Source organism: Argopecten irradians, chromosome 7 (assembly GCF_041381155.1).
Source record: "Argopecten irradians isolate NY chromosome 7, Ai_NY, whole genome shotgun sequence".
NCBI classification, from domain to species: domain Eukaryota; kingdom Metazoa; phylum Mollusca; class Bivalvia; order Pectinida; family Pectinidae; genus Argopecten; species Argopecten irradians.
This window is the reverse complement of record NC_091140.1, coordinates 43,852,439-43,869,421: the sequence shown is the minus strand read 5'-3', so window position 1 is coordinate 43,869,421 and position 16,983 is coordinate 43,852,439. Positions and strand designations below refer to the sequence as shown.

Genomic DNA, 16,983 nt, shown 5'->3' with positions numbered 1-16,983 from the left:
AATCTGTTAAATTTCTAGCATTTTTCAGATGATTAGATATAGCAAAATTTGTCCCAGACCATAAATATAAATTTCAAATTAATTGCAGTTAAAAAATTGTAATGCATGAAAAATAATGATAAGTTGAATTATAGAATTCATCAGACAAATTACAGTAAAAACATTAAATCATGATATACTTATAAAGTTGTCAATGTGCATGTACCTATATGAGTTTTTCAATGAATGATAGATAATGGCGCTGACTTCAGATTTGCTGTTAACCACCAATGTTAATGTGATATAGATGTCTCTATTTATAGCTGCTAGTATTCTTTTAACCAGTATCTTAGGGAATTTTCTGGATGTAATAAATTCTTGATAAGAGACCTATAAATAGACATAGATTATTCTCATAAATTTGATGTATGCTAACATTTTGAGTTAAACATCTCTTACAGATCAAATGTGTGGTATTTGACAAGACTGGTACTGTTACCCACGGTGTAGCTCGAGTAGCACGGATTGCCACATTTGTAGAAGAAGAAACATGTTCCTTCCTGAAGTTGTTACTGATCATCGGTACAGCGGAGGCTAGCAGTGAACACCCTATCGCCTCTGCCATCGTCAAATACGCCAAGGAGGTCAGTAACTGTAACATTTGTTGTCCTGTTTTGATAATATACTTTTACTAGGATACAGTTTATGTAGACAATTCCTATAATTAACTCTTTGTTTAACTTAACTACCATCCAGAAAGTTCACTTCAGTCACTCAAACTGTGTGAAAGCTATAAAGAAATGTTGAAAGCCAATAGTTTGTTTGATGTGATAAGTTAAACCAGCAGGGTCATTTAAGAATGTGTCTTGTTTAGAAGGTAAAGGAAAGCTGGAGTACCCGGAGAAAAACCGCCGACCAACAGTCAGTACCTGAAAGTCAATAGAAACTTCTTTATGACATATTGTTTTGATGATATTTAGCATGGAGTAGTATTCAACATTAGATATCTATACTGTGTAGCTGTAATGTTACATTCCCAAAGTTATACAATGATCAGGTATACATGCAGAATAATTATGCCTGCACAAAACCTATGAAATGGAAATATAAATGATACAGAAAAATACCAACCTGCTTCAGTCCTCGTCCGTCATATAATAAAGACTAATAGAATCTACATGGGTCTGTGATGTGGACAGAGATATCTCAACCCGAGTGAAAGATTTTGGCCGGTCAACCCGAGGCTTGCCGAGGGTTGACGGCAGAAATCTTTCAAGAAGGTTGAGATATCCCTGTCCACTTCACAGACCCATGTTTGATTCTTTTTCTCCCATACTAAGTAGAAAAAATGATGAAATTCCACTTGGTTTCCAGCTTTTTCATTGCGCCATTATCGCAGGAACGTCGTTATGAGTCAAAATTGATGACGATATCTACAATGCGCGCCGCAGTTACGCCGCATGTATTGATGACATCATGTTATTGTGTAGCGCGTGTGAGCTGTCTTACACCCCCCTGTGTAAGATAGAGATATCTTTTCCCTAGCAACCACGAGATATCCCTGTGAAGTATGGGAGAAAATAACGTTCTCTTTGTTGCAGACGTTGTCAGTAGAGTCCCTTGGGAAGACCGTGGATTTCCAGGCCGTTCCGGGTTGTGGTCTGAAGTGTCTTGTCAGCCATGTCGAGGGTCTTATGACGCGTGTCGATCTGGTCGCCGTCAACAACAAGAAAAACCAGTCTGGAAGTTTGAGAGTAAAGACTGATAATGTAACATTCAGAGGGGATGACAATAACTCACTTCACATCGAAGGTACGAAATATTGATAGAAATATCTTGTATATCCTGTTGCTCTTCCTTGTTCAGATTAATATGGAAAGTGGATGCTGCAAAGCCAATAACATGTGCTGTGGTCATATAGGTATGTGTCAGGTGTCGGTAGTGGACGAAAGCTGAAGTGTCCAGGGAAAAATCACCCACTTACCATATTTGATTCAATAAGTGTCCAGGGTAAATAATTTAAGATTTTGGATTAGCCTTTTATAAAATCATTCTACAATATAAGCCATAAATCCATTTGCAAAGGGAGCAAATTCAGAAATTGTTGGTTGTCATATTTTTAGCATGCTTTTACTTCGAGGTAAATGATTTTGAGGCTTCAAAAAGGGGTGATGGGGTGGTTATAGGGACAGACACAACTTACTGGTTGAATACCGGTTTGCCAAAATATGGACCTTGAACAACCAAATTTGAGGGAGTCCAGTTCTTTCCTGTTTCCCGAGATATTTTTGTTAATAATTGGAATTCTTATTCAGAAGATACTTGTATATAACAGAGTTAGCCTAAAGTTACACATTATGTAGCTGTATTTATACATTTGATAATATCTGTACACAAACATTTGTGTGATCCAGATGTTGAAGTGGAATCCCTTGGTGCTGTTGCGTCGAGACAGTATCGTGTACTGATTGGTAACCGAGAGTGGATGCATAGAAACGGTCTCCAGGTGACACCAGCTATGGACCAGACGATGTCAGAACATGAGGAGAAAGGTCATACCGCCGTTCTGTGTGCGATTGATGGTATGTATATCACACAGATAACAGTATGTAATCTGTATTGATTGTAAAATTATCAAACTCTTATTTGTAGCTTTGTCAAGGCCCCATACATAATTTTACCAATCGAGATATTTGAAGATAATCAGCTTTATTTTAAGTTTTTCACAGAGGAGATCCTCAAATTTAAATACTTATTCAGGGGCTAAGAAACAAAAGTACCAGGTTTGCTTGAAAACGGTTTCGAAACAAAATTCATCTTCTGGAACAGAAATTTTCGATTTGTGATAAACTACATGTACCACTTTTATTTATATGTACATGTATTACATAAATACTAGAATTAGTAAATTTTTAACAATATGATAAACTGCTACAATGTATATGTAATACAGAAATACTAGGATATGTAGGTTTAAATGAGAATTTTGACTTTCCATTCAGGTATTGTGGTTGCCATGGTAGCCGTGGCAGATACAGTAAAATCTGAGGCACACCTTGCTGTGAACACCCTCAAACAGATGGGCTTACAGGTATTCTTACTCACCGGCGACAACCAGAAAACAGCTAGAGCCATTGCTAAACAGGTATATACTTCAGTCAGTCAATGATTTATTCAGTCAATATCAACATATGGAAAATCAACTTTCTTCTGCGGCTTAGTAATTTTGAGATTTTCGTTTCATAACAATTTTTAGGAGATTAGGTTTTGTGGATTTAAAATTGAATGGAAAACCTTTTGATTTATTAACTTCATGAGATAAACTTCGATAAATTTACCATGAAAAATAAATCACACATGAAAGAAAGTTTGTTAAAAGTATTTTTGAATGAAATTTAGTGCCTGTCAGGTTTTTTTTTCTACGACCTTGTTGAGCAATGCTCTACTTTTAATTTACAGTATATCATGAATTTTTTTTCTGTTTTTATGGTTGCTTTTTAGAACCACATATATACATTTGTATTAGTAACAATATCTTTTTTTTTTAAAGGTTGGTATACATAAAGTGTTTGCTGAAGTACTGCCATCACACAAGGTGAAGAAGATCAAACAGCTACAGGGTCAAGGTTTTAAAGTGGCTATGGTTGGTGATGGAGTCAATGACTCGCCTGCCCTGGCTCAGGCTGACGTCGGCATCGCCATAGGAACAGGCACAGATGTCGCTGTGGAAGCCGCCGACATCGTACTTATTCAGGTATTGTGTTTTTCCCTCTTCAGAATTGGCTATAAATGTTAATTGGAGAAACTGTATCAGAATAAACATAAAGCACTAAAACTCTCACTGATGTTTCTTATGATAATTCTTTTGCATAAAACAGAGTTACCTCCCTTACGTTAGGTATCCATTGTGACGTCATTGTTTTCTCCGAAAAGTATGACGTTGCGCTCACAAACACATGATGCCACAATTAATACCTACAGGCAAGGGCAGATAACTCTGTAATATGCCAATACAGGATATATAGTTATACATTGACCGTCGTGAGGGCGAGCTTGTAAAAACCAAAGGTATGAAAAAACAATGCAGAGACCTTCGGCCATTTATTATATAGAAATCATAGACTTGAATATTATAGAACTTTTCAACCCAAATATCCAACCAATTGACGCCACAAGAAAACTAAAATTCTTATTAACATGAAATTTATTTGTGATATGCAACACAAACCGCACTTTCATTCTCTCTTTTATATAATTGTTTCTTGTATACCAATGTATTTATGGGTAATGGCTTGCAAATCGTTATATCTGAAAACATATAAATAATGAAACAGACTACATCTCAATGTTACTTCTGTTTAGAATTTGTTTCTGAAAACATTCAATTTGCTCTTGAAATTGTTACTTAAAGATTAAGTCATTTCTGAAGTCAGTTTCTGGTATGCCTTTTTACTTTATCCAGTAAGACATCAGACTTCTATATTGTTCAGGTGAGTGTGTAACAGTTTGTATTCTTCTTACAGAATGACCTTATGGATGTGACGGCCGCCATCAAGCTATCTAAGATGACAGTGCGCAGAATTCGCATCAACTTTGTGGCTGCCTCAGTCTACAACCTCATAGGAATCCCTATTGCTGCAGGTGGGTTAATGAGAATGAGGTTTTCTTTGAGAAACTTATCAAATTTCAGTTGTTTTTTATCTTCTAGCAGTATGAATAATGATTATGCCACTTTAGAATCTCATACAAAGCTTATAATTAACCAAATACATGTGTACTGACAATACAATATTCCCAAGCCTAATTTGGGCTTTTCAGCTTATAGGTTTATAGCTTTTATGAGTTTTCCGAAGCAGAAGAGCAATAAATTGAGTGATCAGATAAGAAGGCAGTAAATTGAATAAGACTCTTGTAAATACACATATGTAATTACTTAATTACCTTAGACTATAGGTAAATACACAGATGTAATTACTTGATTACCTTAGACTATAGGTAAATACACATATGTAATTACTTGATTACCTTAGACTATAGGTAAATACACATATGTAATTACTTGATTACCTTAGACTATAGGTAAATACACAGGTGCAATAACTTGATTACCTTAGACTATAGGTAAATACACATATGTAATTACTTGATTACCTTAGACTATAGGTAAATACACATATGTAATTACTTGATTACCTTAGACTATAGGTAAATACACATATGTAATTACTTGATTACCTTAGACTATAGGTAAATACACATATGTAATTACTTAATTACCTTAGACTATAGGTAAATACACATATGTAATTACTTGATTACCTTAGACTATAGGTAAATACACATATGTAATTACTTGATTACCTTAGACTATAGGTAAATACACATATGTAATTACTTGATTACCTTAGACTATAGGTAAATACACGGGTGCAATAACTTGATTACCTTAGACTATAGGTAAATACACATATGTAATTACTTGATTACCTTAGACTATAGGTAAATACACATATGTAATTACTTGATTACCTTAGACTATAGGTAAATACACATATGAAATTACTGGATTACCTAAGACTATAGGTAAATACACATATGTAATTACTTGATTACCTTAAACTATAGGTAAATACATGGGTGCAATTACTTGATTACCTTAAAATATAGGTAAATACACGGGTGCAATAACTTGATTACCTTAGACTATAGGTAAATACACAGATGAAATTAATTAATTACCTTAGACTATAGGTAAATACACATATGTAATTACTTGATTACCTTAAACTATAGGTAAAAACATGGGTGTAATAACTTGATTACCTTTGACTATAGGTAAATACACATATGTTATTACTTGATTACTTTAGACTATAGGTAAATACACATGTGTGATTACTTGATTACCTTAGACTATAGGTAAATACACATATGTAATTACTTGATTACCTTAGACTATAGGTAAATACACATGTGTAATTACTTGATTACCTTAGACTATAGGTAAATACACATATGTAATTACTTGATTACCTTAGACTATAGGTAAATACACATATGTAATTTCTTGAGTGTAATAACTTGATTACCTTTGACTATAGGTAAATACACATGTGTAATTACTTGATTACTTTATAGACTATAGGTAAATACACATGTGTAATTACTTGATTACTTTAGACTATAGGTAAATACACATATGTAATTACTTGATTACCTTAGACTATAGGTAAATACACATGTGTAATTACTTGATTACCTTTAGACTATAGGTAAATACACATGTGTAATTACTTGATTACCTTAGACTATAGGTAAATACACATGTGTAATTACTTGATTACCTTAGACTATAGGTAAATACACATGTGTAATTACTTGATTACCTTAGACTATAGGTAAATACACAGATGTAATTACTTGATTACCTTTATAGACTATAGGTAAATACATATATGTAATTACTTGATTACCTTAGACTATAGGTAAATACACATGTGTAATTACTTGATTACCTTAGACTATAGGTAAATACACATGTGTAATTACTTGATTACTTTAGACTATAGGTAAATACACATATGTAATTACTTGATTACTTTAGACTATAGGTAAAAACCCAGATGTAATTACTTGATTACTTTAGACTATAGGTAAATACACATGTGTGATTACTTGATTACTTTAGACTATAGGTAAATACACATGTGTAATTACTTGATTACTTTAGACTATAGGTAAATACACATGTGTAATTACTTGATTACTTTAGACTATAGGTAAATACACATGTGTAATTACTTGATTACCTTAGACTATAGGTAAATACACATGTGTAATTACGTGATTACCTTAGACTATAGGTAAATACACAAGTGTAATTACTTGATTACTTTAGACTATAGGTAAATACACATGTTTAATTACGTGATTACCTTAGACTATAGGTAAATACACATGTGTAATTACTTGATTACTTTAGACTATAGGTAAATACACATGTGTAATTACTTGATTACCTTAGACTATAGGTAAATACACATGTGTAATTACTTGATTACTTTAGACTATAGGTAAATACACATGTGTAATTTCTTGATTACTTTAGACTATAGGTAAATACACATATGTAATTACTTGATTACTTAGGCTTACTGTAATGTTTACAGTAGAAACACGAACCTAATTATATGATTATCATTATACAGGTATTTTTATGCCCGTTGGTTTATCCATGAAGCCATGGATGGCTTCAGCTGCTATGGCCATGTCCTCTGTCTCCGTGGTGATGTCCTCACTCTTCATCAAGACGTAAGTATACTTTCAATGACAGTGATATGTCAGTCTGAGATTTTATTAGTCCACCCTTCTGGTGATCATGGCATCATATTTAAACATTATTTCTTTTTCAAAGGTAGGACTTATTGGTTTTTTAAATTAGTTTCTCAAGACCCCCAATGCTGTCGATAACTATTAAACAGGATTATCTCAATACCGTGAACAATGATGTGATGGGTCTTTAACTGTCAAACTTTGAATGTATTTTTTCGAAACTAGTGGCAGTTATTTGTAATTTTGAAAAAAGGTAATTCATGATCTGGTATGATCGTTCTTAAAAGCTTGCGTAAGGACTTCTAAAATTTTTTTTCTTTTGTGTATTTTTAGATTCAAGAAAACCAGTAGACAAAAGTATTTGACTTCTAACTACATGAAACAGTTTCAAGAGGACCAAGATTTGGACAACATCTCCATACATCGCGGGATTGAGGAGGAACGTTATAGTCGCGAGAATAGTAAACAGGGTAGCATTCTGTCACGGCTGAGTGGAAAAGAAAAAAAAGCCGGTAACAACAGACCATCTCAGTTTACTGGACACAGCATCACTTTCTGATTCTGATGGAGAAGTAGAATTTATCTGAAGGATCCAGTTTGATGGGATATTGAAAGTTGATTTGAAGTGGATAATTTACAGCAGATTCTATTAACATTATATAACCAGACTCACAAAATCATGTTACTCTCACAATAATGGGTCATGTGACCATCATAGTATGTATAAAGGTCATGTGACCATCATATTATGTCTCAAGGGTCATGTGATCATCACAATATGTATCATGGGTCATGTGACCATCACATTAGGTATGAAGGGTCATGTGACTGTCTCACTACATAGCATGTCTCTCTCACAATATCAACATTATCTACAATGTCCTAAAGTATTGGGTCATGTGATCATTTCATTAGTTACTTTACACATCATACATCAGTAACTCGATTGAATTCCATAAAAAATGTAATATTTCATTGTAAATCTATTTGAGGAGTATCAGGGTTGAGTAGGATTTTAAAAGATACTCAGTTATAGATATATTATGTGGAGAAAAAGGACAAATAATTGTGTTAAAATAGATAAATTGTCATCTTTCTGAAAGTCTCTTCCTTAAATTATGTTGTATACCAGATATACCCATATTCAAGTTTAAATAAGCCCCTTAAAAGTAACAAAGAGGTTAAAATCTGAAAATTGTCTAAAAATAGTAGAGAATCACTGAAAGATGACTTAAATATTTTCCAAATTGATTTTCTTTCAAAAAAGATTAAATTGGCAAATGCATGTCAGGACATGTGTGGATAAATTTGGAAATAAAAATCAATTTATCAATATCTTACTGCCAATTTATCTTTAAGATGACTACCAGTTACTATTTTGCTATCATGCAGACAATTCTTGAAAAAGTTCAGTTTTGATAGATTTTATTTTGTTGGATGGTAAATAAGTTAAGGTTGCTAAAATGTTATTGAGTTGCTTGAATTTTTGTTTTTACTGAAAAAACTGTATGCAGAATGAAATTGGCATGTCTTTCTTGCAGGTATATATATTGTTTTTTGATAACATTTTCATCCTGATATTATATTTTGTTAATGTATATACCTAGTAATTGGACTCTATATATTTTGTAGCCTTTTTTGTTGTGCCTTATAATGTGTATTGCTATAAATGTGCTTACAATTGATATTCAGATCACAACTAGATTTCTTCATACTGTATATTTCAAGCATTATGATATTGTCTTTTTGTTTGAAATTTCACATCATTTTGTAGAAATGTCTTTTTAGTTGGACACAAAAACAGAGGGATCATGCTGGTTTGGGTTTGTAATTTACAAACTCTAGGGAAAAGTGTTATATTTGCTTGATGAAGAGGAGGTCTATATTTTGTTATTTATACCGATGGAGGACGAGTGTTTTTTACGTCTGTGATCTGATTTGGAGGGAAGCGTTGAGTGTTATTGTCACAAATATTACATGTTTCTGATGAATCCTAGATATTTCTTCAGTACTTAATAAGCTTTGAAATAAGCTTTGTGATAATTTTGTATTTATATATATGTATGTATACACTATATATTCAGCTGATCCTTGTTACTGAAGAAGTCAGCAGAACTGTGGAAGTCATTTGATTTTATGAGTGCAATGAGTTACGAAATTTAGTATCTAATATGGTTGGGACCAACACAATACTAATATATAAACAGTATCTTCAAGTTATACAAGTTAACAAGGTTACATTGTCGTTGATTTTGTACAAGGTAATACGCTGACTTAATCCAACATCTAGAATTTAACCTACGGCCAGGCCGACCGTGTTTGAAGAAATGACGCTTAAGATTGCACTTCAGTGACAGGGTAAGAAATTGGCCTCAATGATTGTATGTTTGTCAAAAATTACAACGCAAAATACATTACATTGTATTCAGAATTGATGCAAATTTGATGATGTGATTATTTTTGACTTGTGCTACTTAAAGAATCCATGTAAACACGCAATAAAGTCTTATATTATAACTGAATTCTGAGCAAAGTTTGTTTTTTTTGTTATAAAAGCATACTGTTTGATGTATATTTATATTTGAAATAAAACAGTTTGTTTTGGAACTAATTATAAAAGAATTGACAGGTTTTCTCTTTGATGGGACCAATTCATGTACCACATGGTACCTCATGATTTAGTCACATTAACAAACGTTAATTGGAAATAGCTTCAGATTATGTGTATATCCACAGCTGTATTTGATTACGTGGTTTGACTGGTTAGACCTTGTTGTTTGTTAATGAATTAAAAAAAGACAGACCTGGTGATTTTATATTGTTTTCTACGATGGCCCATATCAGCCGACATGACAACTGCTTTACTAAACTGTAGTTCTACACACATTTGTGGTGATTGGCATGGCAACTGCTTTAGTAAGAAGTACTTGCCAACGTGTTTTGTCATTTTACTTGTTTGACAACTGTTTTACTAAAGTAACAGACGAGTTGTTCGAATAAACGAAAATGGCCCAGCAATGTAATAAAGGGAGACAACTTATGTACCATATTGGACTCAATAAGCACCCCAACTTCGCTAGCCAAGAGTATTAGTCCGATTCTCTTCCTACTGCCCTTGGCATATCCCACTTTAGAATGGGTGGTCCCGCACTGCGCCACCTGCTGGATCACTGCAGTTGCGCCCCTTCTATTTACGTAATAAGCAATCAATTAAAAAGCTCGTATTATTGTTGTATCTTTGAAAAATGGCAGCGCCCTATGAAACACGCGTGTTGTTTGAGACAGATTCAAAATACCAAAGATGAACATGTGTGTGAGTCATTTGTTTATTAGTTAGTTCGGACACCAGTTTTTTGTGTTTCATGCAGAAGTTCTGCAATGTCCAATTTTGTAACGAGATCGCAGTATATCTTTTAATTGTTTAATTTGTGAAACATAAACCACGCACGTAGTTTCCAATCTGTTTGGAGAGCAAGGTCTCCGAGACGTTCATTTAGCTGGTATAAAACATCTAATTGATTAAATAGATAGTAATATAACTTCGCTAGCAGTTGATGTTGACAGGCATGACATGCCTGATGCCTCATTATACAAATGTAGGTCACTATACTATCGCTTCAATTCAGTTTTGTTGACATATCAAAGCTGCGTTTTCATTGGTCACCTGAACCTAGCCGCATCCAATCAGAATTTGAAAGCAAAAACACCTGTTCTGAAGTGAGATATGCCAAGGGTAATAGGAAGAGAATCAAACTTATACCCTTGGCAAGCAAGGTTGTAAGCACCCATGGTGGTTAAATTATGAAAATTTATGGGGCGACGTAATAAAACCAGATGAGTTGCAAGTTTCTATGTTTTTTACATGTTTATTCCTTATACACATTCATAACAAAACAATTATAAATTGCAATAAGACATCTTCATTATTAGGATAGATCCCGTAACAAAGAATCAGAATCATAAGCTTATAAATACAGTATTTGGCATTCTGATTATAAAATCATATGCGATAATATTTTGTCATGTATCATAACTGTAACTTTACCTACTATCGTAGTGTTGAGACTGCGTGGAGGTAAAATTATAGTTATGATCATATCAAAACTACAACTTTGTCATATAATACTAGAAATATCATCTTGTTTAAAACCGACTCAAACTGAAATGTTATTAATAGGAAATTGACACCGACTGTAGTAACTAATCATCAAGAGCCATTTTTATGTCATATACTTGTTCATTTCAAGTATGACAATGAAATATTTAGAAATAATAATAAAACGTTAAATAAGAGATATAATTTATATCACTAACTTCAAGTCAAGTTATAGTATCATATTCAAGAAGAGAAATGTAGATAAATATTTTTATTCTCCTATAAACCCCTTAATATAATTTATGTGACATTATCTTGGTATACACATAAAATCTGTATAGAGAGCATGTATATAGTACGAGGTAAAAGTCACTAAAATACATGTATATATACATAATGTACCATCCTTAAATCGCACCATGAAACATTCAATTTCCACATCATTATCAATACTAAACCAAACTTAAATCTCATGAATTTTCAAACATGATTTGAATGATAGAATAATTTACCGATACATAAATATCTCATGCTAGGTATTCCTTAAGAATTGAATATTTATTTAAGCTGCATATTTTATCTAGATTAGAGCATTGTTATTGTGATACACAGGCATACACTTACTTTGAATATCGAACATGTACACATGTAGGTGTGTAATATATTGAGTGTGATTGGAATTGATAGGCTACAATTTTTGTGGTTATAAATTAATGAACCACGCTTTTTACACCTTTACCACCGAGTGCTTCATATGTCATTTTAGTTATATATATTCGAACTTAGTATAACCATCTGCTTTGATTTAATTACCTTATAACTACCACAATAATCTTTACAGAAGTTCTTGTCACATCTGTAAGATTTAGGTAAAGTTTTCTCCCTTTTAAGTTATCTCCCTTTAATCAACTTTAAAGTTGTCTCCCTTCCACCAATGTGCTGTGTACTCTGATGATGATGACGATGACAACTTAGTGTTCACATTTATTTCCCTTTCTTTGTTCTTCAATCTATGATTAGAATCCCTGGACAGGCATATTATAAAGTGCTGATTTGTCTACTTGGTTCACTTGTATTTCTTTAAACTGTACACTTGGTTCTCGAGAATATGCAGGTAATTCTGAAAGAAAAAAAGTATCATATTTAGAATATTAATTAATGCTTTCCACTTTTAACTTTATAATTCTTTGAAAAGTTTAAGCTTCTAATTTAAAATTAATATTGATAAAATTGAAAATTATTAATTTGTTTCAGAAAAAAATTCCTTTGCACTCCACCCCCCATATTGAATGAAGTGTCTGCATGCACCAAACGTAAAGCAAACTTTATTACATTTTTTTTTTAATTATACAAGAGTAATTGTAATATAGAAAAAAATACTATTGATTAAGTTCTCTCTGCGTTGAAGAATCTTTGAAGTGTGATTTATTATTGCATGAAATACAGTCAAATGTAGCCAACCTGTCCATAAATTTCACCTAAGTGACCAAGAAAAATGGTCTTTATAGCCAGGTGGTCTTCATACACCGGACAAATTGGGTTGAAATTAGCCCTTAAGGACCCTTGAGAAAGTGGTTTTATTAAACAGGTGGTCCTTATATAGGGGTGGTTGCTCAGGAAGGTTTTTGATTGCATATTTATTTATGTACCTGGGTGAGGTCCATCCTGTCCAATAGAGTCCAGAGTTTTGTCTGTTTCGTATGTGGGCTGTTTGGGCTGAGCAGGAGGTCTTCGTAGGCTTCTCTCTCCAAGTGTTGGCTTAACATTGAATCGGACAGGATTCTCGTACCTTTCCTGTCGACGGTGTTCAATGTGATCGTTGATAATTTTTTGAGACTGCAACAAAAAATTTTGTACTGATAATGAGATTTTGGTTGGAGAATATATACCTTTTGAGCAACGAGAATGAAATTTTGGAAATATTACTTTTTGAGCAGCGAAAATGAAATTTTAGAAATATAACTTTTGAGCAATGAAGATGAGATTTTAGAAATGTTACCTTTTGAGCAATTAAGATGAGATTTTACAGATATTACCTTTTGAGCAATTAAGATGAGATTTTAGAAATATTACCTTTTGAGCAATTAAGATGAGATTTTAGAAATATTACCTTTTGAGCAATTAAGATGAGATTTTAGAAATATTACCTTTTGAGCACTGAGGATGAGATTCTGATCGGCCATTGTTTCTGTGATCCTGAGGTTATTTTTCACAGCTTTAGAAGCCGTTGATCTTGCATGCATGGGTAATCTGTTCTGGTACGCTCGGTCAGTAAAATCAATTTCATCATCCTTTGTTTGTTTCCGTACTCTAAAATAAAACATGTTATTTTTATGAAGATAAAAAAATCTCATTTAAATCGAAGAAAAAGGTTTATAGATCTCCTCAAAGACATCTGATTGAAATGAATTTAAACTAAAGTAAAGAAATTCAAAATAGCATAAGACGGTCAAAGATGATTATAAACTATTATATCTTACTTTCTGTTGGTTAAAATTTCATAGATGCGTTCGGTAAGGAGAGTTGATGCTCCTTCCTTACAATGAATAGTTCCTTCTAACAGCTCCTCAGCTATATCTAGGTTGTGTCTTTTAATGAACTGAAAAATACAACATGTAGAAAATAATCAAACAGTTTTAATGGTACCTTAAGAGGGAGACAGTAATAACAAATGCAACATTCATGAATAATAGAGACATAAATTCATTGACATAAAGAAATCATATAAACGTACAATGACACTAAAATGAGGACATTTTTTAGGCTATCATTTAAGCATTGAACGTCTTTCAGTTGTGCTTCATGGAATTTGCCTCTGTCCAGTTGGCATTCATATTGGCTATGAATACCAACTGAAAGACGTTCAATGCTTATATTTACATTTGGTTACAATTTTTCTTGAAATACCAAGGGATTTTGCATCTATAATGGATTAATCATTCGTTATCGTCAAGGATGGAACAGCCATTTGAACAGTCGTTTTCTGCGATCGCTGGCATGACAATTGTGACACCACAATGATAATGACGTCATAATAAGCGATTATAGTTCATTGCCTATATGACTGCCAACTGCGCTTGGTAAGGTTATACATAGTGGAACTGCAGTGAAAATGTAAATATTATTAGGTAAAATTGAGATGGCACTAAAAAAACAAATTTAAAACTTTCAATTCCTTTTGATGAAAATACTTACCAATTTGAGTAAGCTCCAATTTCTTAACTTTGAGTCTAATGAAGTTCCATTGTTATAAGAATGCATCTGGATATCTTGTGGAAAGTACCATGAAAATATTTCTGCAACTAAGTATCCATTGGTCAGGTCCCTGTTAACGAAAAGTGAAAAGACACTGATGAAATATTCTAATGTTTTATATATATGGTTGTTTTGTTTCCATTATGAACACTTCCACCCAAACCTTTAATTAGGTCCTATTGTAAATTTAAGAATTATCTAACATACTGTATGTAGATGCATGACTTATAATTTGATTTAGAATCCACTGACTATATCTGTTTGATATTTCTCCTTTAACTGCCATAATTGAAGATTTTGTCAAAAGGATTCCCCTAAGGTGGCAGAGACGTGTAAGATTATTACAATGATTTTTGTTTATACACTTCAAATCTTACAAATTTTGTAATAAGATATGATCTACCATGGTTATTCCAGAAAAATACCCGTCTATTCTGTTAACAGACAGTAAGATTTCCTCATTAAGTCCATAACATGTCTAAGTACAGCAACATGAGTTTGACATTCTGTCAATAGATAAAAAAAACTCCTGTGGAATAGGTCACTGGTCAGTATTGAATAGTGCAATGACTAGTGCACAAGGGCTTCAATTTAGGGCTATAGAGGAGACATTAAGTGTGGTGCATTGTTTACAGCTGCTTCAGTTAAAGGATCCCATATTGTTGCAGTTGTATTGTATTGTACGCCATATTGGATGAAGGCAAAACAAATTTAAAACTTTCAATGATGAAAATCTGGATATCTTGTGGAAAGTACCATGAAAATATTTCTGCAACTAAGTATCCATTGGTCAGGTCCCTGTTAACGAAAAGTGAAAAGACACTGATGAAATATTCTAATGTTTTATATATATATATGGTTGTTTTGTTTCCATTATGAACACTTCCACCCAGACCTTTAATTAGGTCCTATAGTAAATTTAAGAATTATCTAACATACTGTATGTAGATGTATGACTTATAATTTGATTTAGAATCCACTGACTACCTGGAATATCTGTTTGATATTTCTCCTTTAATTGTCATAATTGAAGATTTTGTCAAAAGGATTCCCCTAAGGTGGCGAAGAGACGTGTAAGATTATTACAATGATTTTTGTTTATACACTTCAAATCTTACAAATTTTGTAATAAGATATGATCTACCATGGTTATTCCAGAAAAATACCCGTCTATTCTGTTAACAGACAGTAAGATTTCCTCATTAAGTCCAGAACATTCCTCATTAAGTACAGCAACATGAGTTTGACGTTCTGTCAATAGATAAAAAAAAACTCCTGTGGAACAGGTCACTGGTCAGTATTGAATAGTGCAATGACTAGTGCACAAGGGCTTCAATTTAGGGCTATAGAGGAGACATTAAGTGTGGTGCATTGTTTACAGCTGCTTCAGTTAAAGGATCCCATATTGTTGCAGTTGTATTGTATTGTACGCCATATTGTGGTGGGGAGGGGAGTGTATGTAATTTGTCTGCATGTACATGTAGCTGTTCTATGTTGTTGATTTTTAATCAAAATTTCCAAACAGTGAATTTGTACATAGTTACGTAACAAGCACCACCAACAAAGTTTATGGTAAACATATCAAATATGTTTATGGTTGACAACTTGACAGTGTACAACTGGTATCAAATTAGCGAGCTCATGCCCTGTCTTCAGTTTATCGACTTGGACTGTAAACTTTCCCGTAACGCGTTCATCAATATCCAAATATATAAAGTATGTTATCTAGATTAATTACTCACCATTTTGGTGTCTTTATTTGCCATGTGAGATCCAAACTCTGGATCCATTTGAGAACTTCCCGAGGTAAACCAGACATCTTTACCCACCGATTCCTTTTGTTGTCATGAGCAACAAAATAAGAACCAATCTAGGTCAATTTGGTGCTTGACACAGTCGCACAAATTTGTATAATTCAAGCGTCACTTAACATAGATGACGATACGATAGATTATAAATTTAAAATTGAAAATGGTGCGTACCAAATTCCGGAATCGGAAAAATAAATCTATATTTCGGATTCCTAGTTATGAATACTTATTTTTACGTAACCCTTTTTATAATTAGAATAAGACATATTTTTTTCATTTTCAGTAGTAAATTAGGTACATATTTGTGCTTAATTTTGATATTTTCATTCATTTTTTTCATTAAAAATATTTGAAGCCAAGTGATGATATATACAAAACGTATCATGATTTTTTTCAATTAATACAAAAACTTCATTATTTTTTTTAGAATTTGCCTGATAATAAATACACATATCTTAGGCAAATAAAAAATCCTAATAATATAGACAGGTTTAGTGGACTAGAGTACCC

General features: G+C 32.9%; 2 protein-coding genes across 2 annotated transcripts in view; one reads left to right on the top strand and one right to left on the bottom strand.

Moving 5' to 3' along the window:
• Nucleotides 1–9,833, top strand: part of LOC138328552 (copper-transporting ATPase 1-like) — a 41,026-nt gene extending 31,193 nt beyond the window's left edge. The window contains exons 14-21 of the mRNA XM_069275406.1: nt 441–623; nt 1,581–1,791; nt 2,394–2,561; nt 2,982–3,124; nt 3,530–3,733; nt 4,503–4,620; nt 7,188–7,290; nt 7,645–9,833. Of these exons, the coding sequence (XP_069131507.1) occupies nt 441–623; nt 1,581–1,791; nt 2,394–2,561; nt 2,982–3,124; nt 3,530–3,733; nt 4,503–4,620; nt 7,188–7,290; nt 7,645–7,870 (1,356 nt within the window). The 3' untranslated portion in view covers nt 7,871–9,833. The remainder of the gene's footprint in view (nt 1–440; nt 624–1,580; nt 1,792–2,393; nt 2,562–2,981; nt 3,125–3,529; nt 3,734–4,502; nt 4,621–7,187; nt 7,291–7,644) is intronic.
• A 1,382-nt stretch (nt 9,834–11,215) lies between these two features.
• On the bottom strand, nt 11,216–16,507 carry LOC138328551 (spermatogenesis-associated protein 4-like). Its single transcript, XM_069275405.1, has 6 exons — nt 16,405–16,507; nt 14,603–14,732; nt 13,888–14,006; nt 13,555–13,717; nt 13,057–13,243; nt 11,216–12,527 (listed from the first exon to the last, which is right to left on the bottom strand). The coding sequence occupies exons 1-6, from the start codon at nt 16,479–16,481 to the stop codon at nt 12,424–12,426; spliced, it is 780 nt and encodes a 259-aa protein (XP_069131506.1). The 5' UTR covers nt 16,482–16,507; the 3' UTR covers nt 11,216–12,423.
• Nucleotides 16,508–16,983: the final 476 nt, after the last annotated feature.

What these genes read in the sequence shown, in the direction of transcription:
- LOC138328551 (XM_069275405.1), bottom strand. Translation starts at nt 16,481, where the DNA reads ATGTCTGGTTTACCTCGGGAAGTTCTCAAATGGATCCAGAGTTTGGAT. An exon ending in ATTGGAGCTTACTCAAATTG is followed by an intron (nt 14,007 to 14,602) that starts GTAAGTATTTTC and finishes TGTATTTTTCAG; the next exon opens with TTCATTAAAAGACACAACCT. An exon ending in TCATCCTCAGTGCTCAAAAG is followed by an intron (nt 13,244 to 13,554) that starts GTAATATTTCTA and finishes TTTTTGTTGCAG; the next exon opens with TCTCAAAAAATTATCAACGA.